This window comes from Xyrauchen texanus, chromosome 27, assembly GCF_025860055.1.
Source record: "Xyrauchen texanus isolate HMW12.3.18 chromosome 27, RBS_HiC_50CHRs, whole genome shotgun sequence".
Lineage (NCBI taxonomy): Eukaryota > Metazoa > Chordata > Actinopteri > Cypriniformes > Catostomidae > Xyrauchen > Xyrauchen texanus.
This window is the reverse complement of record NC_068302.1, coordinates 808530-812888: the sequence shown is the minus strand read 5'-3', so window position 1 is coordinate 812888 and position 4359 is coordinate 808530. Positions and strand designations below refer to the sequence as shown.

Genomic DNA, 4359 nt, shown 5'->3' with positions numbered 1-4359 from the left:
AGAAAAACCCCCGCTTGGATGTTATTTTTCCACTGAGAAAGCTGATCTTCAGAAAGCTGACAGCATCACTGATTGGGAGTGGCAACAGGTGATTCCACACGCTCCATCTGTCCGTCTCTCTCTCTCTCTCACTCACTCTCATACACACACACATTCATACTTATTTATCCAATAATTTGTTTGATACAGCACAAGCCGTGATACTCTTTCTGATGTGAACTTCTTGAATTACTAACGAAGGCTTGGACGCATAATTTGTTTTAAACAGTAACGGCAGATTCTGATCGGTCACGTAAGAAAGTAGTTCCATACATAAATGCGTTTTTATGACCGTACTCCTAATTTATTTAAAATTGACTTGTTCATTGAACTGTTGTATATAAGCAATATCACACTCGCAATCATGCTATATGGACCTAAATCAGCACTGCTGTGATTACCTACGACACTCGAATCACAGCAGTGCAGATATAGCAGTCTTGTTCGTGTGATATTACTTAAATATAATACGATAATAATTTTTTCATTATTGTACAATAGAACATACATCATTTACACTGTCAGATCGTTGTATAATAGTTTGGTCAGTAATTATTTGAGGCAAATAATTATTTTGGGGGTCATCCTGTAACTCTCTCTCTGTCTTGTGTAACTTAGACTGCCCTGGAGGCACAGAAGCGTCGATCTGAAAATGAGAAGAACCGACCAGCCCTCAGTACAAATGGGGATGTTCCTCGTCTCCGCATGACCAAAGCTGGTGGCTGGCTGCCACAATCTGACACTCTACACACTCGCTCTGAACTGGACGACCCTCTACTACAACAGATTGATAACATCGAGTCATTCTTACGACAGGCACGCTCTGCAAACCGCACCGATGAGGTAGCCATGCTAGAGGAGAACCTACGGCAACTCCAGGACGAGTTTGATGCCCAGCAGACAAGCCGAGCTATCAAGCTTTCACAGAAACTGGCCGAGGAGACGGACCTACAGCAGAGACAGATCGAACATCTACAGCAAAGAGAGCTTGAGAACAAAGCCCATATGAGAACTTCCTCTATGGATTTCAGAGATGGAGGAAAGGTTCAGAAACGACAAGAGGAGGAAGGTGATTTGGAAGAATATTTGATTGCAAGCCCCGTGTCTATGATTCCGTCTGAGAAGTCTTTCCCACGTCTGCTAGAAAACTCTCCACCCTTGGATAGGCAAAGAGATGAACATACACCAAACCCACCATCAAAAAACCCCTTTGATGAGGAAGAGCCAAGCAACTCTTTGAACAAAGAGTTTCAGAGGGAACATAATCAGGCAGCCAATGAAAATAAAGGGTACAACCCTTTTGAAGGAGATGATGAAATTGAGGATCCAGACACGGGTAAGACATCTGGAAATCCTTTTGAAGATGAGTATGATGATGAAGATAAAGCGAAACCTTTTAAAGAGGGTTCAAATGAGACTCCGTCTGCCTCAAGTAATCCGTTCGATGAAGATGATGAGGTCTCTGCAATGGACGATATGATTGAGGAAGAGCTACTGCTACAACAGATAGATAATATCCGGGCTTATATCTTTGACGCCAAGCTAAGTGGACGCTGTGATGAAGTGGAACTTTTGTCTGAGAACCTGCGGGAGCTGCAGCGCACATTACAAGAGCAGAAACGAAAGAAATAGTGACAGCCATCAGCACCTTTTTTATAACTCATATGGCTTTTCTCAGTTATAAACAGGCCACTTTTGCTAAAGTGCACAAGACAAAAATGTCGTAAAGCAAATATGAGGTTCCTGCACAAAAGTCAGTAGGGGAGCAAAGTGAGTATTGGCATTGTTAATTATTCAAATTGTTAGATGTATGTGATCAAACAAGTGTTATTTGCTAATAACAGGGTGGTTTTTTTATTATTAAAAGTGGTTAAAATATTGGTGGTAAAGCTTTTACCATTCAACAAAGTCAGTATTCGAAGCACAGACTGTAGCTTCTGTGAGATTTTGTTAGCGAAATGCTAATTACATTTGTAAAGACAATGAGTCTAGCATGATTGCACACCTGTTGCTTTCAATTGTTCTACTATCACTAGATGGAAACGCTAATGTCCAGGGTTTCTTACATGGAAACATTATTGGCCAAATCGGCAATGCTAATTCCAGTGTTTATTGATGTGATTTCAAATTCTCTTGAGTCTAATTTGTGTGTACATTTAATGCAGTTACAAGTGGCACTGATTTCCATTGTAACTAGATAAAGACTGAAAATGATTTCGACTCTACACATGCATGCACACATTTGGAGACTTACAATTGTTCTTTAAAGGGACAGTTCACCAAAAATGAAAATTGTCTTTTCTCACCCTCGTGTCATTCCAAACTGACTTCTGTAAAACGCAAAAGGTGAAGGACTGACATCTATTTACTCTCAGTGCATCTTTTTCCCATACAATGAAACTGACATCACTAACATTCTCAATAACACTTTACAATGCTACATGTTAAGAAGTATTTCTAAAGCATTTGTGGTTGCACTTTATTTTACAGTACGTGCACTTTCAGTATACTTCGTGTACTTACCCAAGAAAGTAAGAGTAATGTTAGGTAACTAAATGTACTTAATATGGGTTAAGGATAGGTTTAGGGTTAGTATCTAGTAATTACTGTAATGGTTGTAATGATATAGTGTGTAAATGGAGAACAGTACTGTAAGCTAAATTGCTACAGCATTTGTTTATAGTTTATTCTTTATTCATAAATCATTGTTAATACACTGCTAGAGTATATACAAATAGTATGGTATTCATTTATAGGTCATGTGCCAAACAATTTAAGTGTTTAATAAGTTCATGTATAAGCAGTTTGATCATGTTTGCTAATATCTAACTAATGTATTTCAGTTCATGCTAACAGTGGAACAGAAGTGTTAATGAGAACATATAGAGGGCATAAATCAGTAATTAATGAAGGAATTAATTATACATTTACATATGTTATGAATTGGACATATTAATGCTTTGTGTGTTTAACTGTTTTGTAACACTAACTATTAAAATAATTATATAAGTGTATTTCCAATTCTTATATCATTTCTATCTTAACTTTGAATGTATGCCATAAAGTTCTCATAAACACTTTGTTCAGGTGTGCATCGGCTAAAATACATAAGTTAGGCATGATGAACAAGTTGGTTACTACTATGGATGAAAAAGCATGAATAAACTGCTTAAAATGAACTTATTAAATATTAATAGTTTGCTACACTGAACATTACATACTATTTGCATGTAGCCAATTAATGTTTTAACAGTTTTAAGAATAATAATATGACATTTATAATTTGACATTAATGGTTTATCATGTATTTGGTTATAAAGTTTAGAACAATACGAGGGTAAATAAATGACCCCTTTCAAGTTTTCATAATTGCTTATTATATTGTCTTATTCTCAATAACACACAATGTCACATGCATGTTTTACTAACACTTGGATTATTGTTGAACACTAAGTCAGTTCTGCACTTGTATTACCAACATGAGCGATTCAAGGCTTTCTGTACAGATTGTATAATGTAATTGAAGAGCTCAAGTTGATGATTTATTGTTTATGAGGTTAGATAGTATTTTCATTTTTAAGAACACACAGCAGTATAGTGGTTGACCATAGTGCTTTGTGTCATTATAAGCAACAGGTAATGTATTTGTAACATTAACGACCTTTCTGGAAGCTGTTGGCTAATGTTGTTAGTTTCCACTGAGCAACATAAGGCATCATCAATGCAACACTAATAAAAGTGATGTCATCAGAACATGGTCACAAACCAGTGTTCTTTAGATTTTGACAAAATAACATGAATAAAGTCACATCCAAACATCACTCAGTCTTCAGTTCTTAATGATTAGATCTTGCAGTGAGTTTGTTTCTGTATTTCCCAGTCATTTCTTTGGGAAGGGGAATACATCTTGGGCCCAAAGTTAGCAGGGTTTGATAACGCCATCTTACCCAGAACCTCGGCTTCAAGTACATTACTGTGAAAAGATACAAGAGGAGGATTTATTCAGTCTTTATTAGATCATAGATGAACAGTGGGCAATTCTCAATCATTGAGGACGACAGTTGTGGTTTGACGTATAGTTGCACTTTTCTACTTAATTGGATCTTTGGATAAAATCGAAAGACTAGCAGCATCTTTACAGCACTGTGTTCAACAGGACCCAACGGGTTCACAGGTAAAGCTACTTTTTTCCAGTTAGTTTTTATGATTAATATTTTTATTAAAACACAGAAAAACTAAATATAAATACACAAAATCAATTTTAACACCCACTACTACCCCTCCTCCTCACCCCGAACCCCAACAAACACCCCTAAAAGC

At 36.8% G+C, this 4359-nt stretch overlaps 1 protein-coding gene across 3 annotated transcripts in view; it reads left to right on the top strand.

Annotated features, from left to right (window-relative positions):
- Positions 1–3854, top strand: part of LOC127620575 (rabenosyn-5-like) — a 31262-nt gene extending 27408 nt beyond the window's left edge. For all 3 annotated transcript variants that reach the window (XM_052093728.1, XM_052093729.1, XM_052093727.1), the window contains exon 12: positions 658–3854. In XM_052093728.1, the coding sequence (XP_051949688.1) occupies positions 658–1671 (1014 nt within the window). In that variant the 3' untranslated portion in view covers positions 1672–3854. The remainder of the gene's footprint in view (positions 1–657) is intronic.
- The last annotated feature ends 505 nt before the right edge of the window (positions 3855–4359 follow it).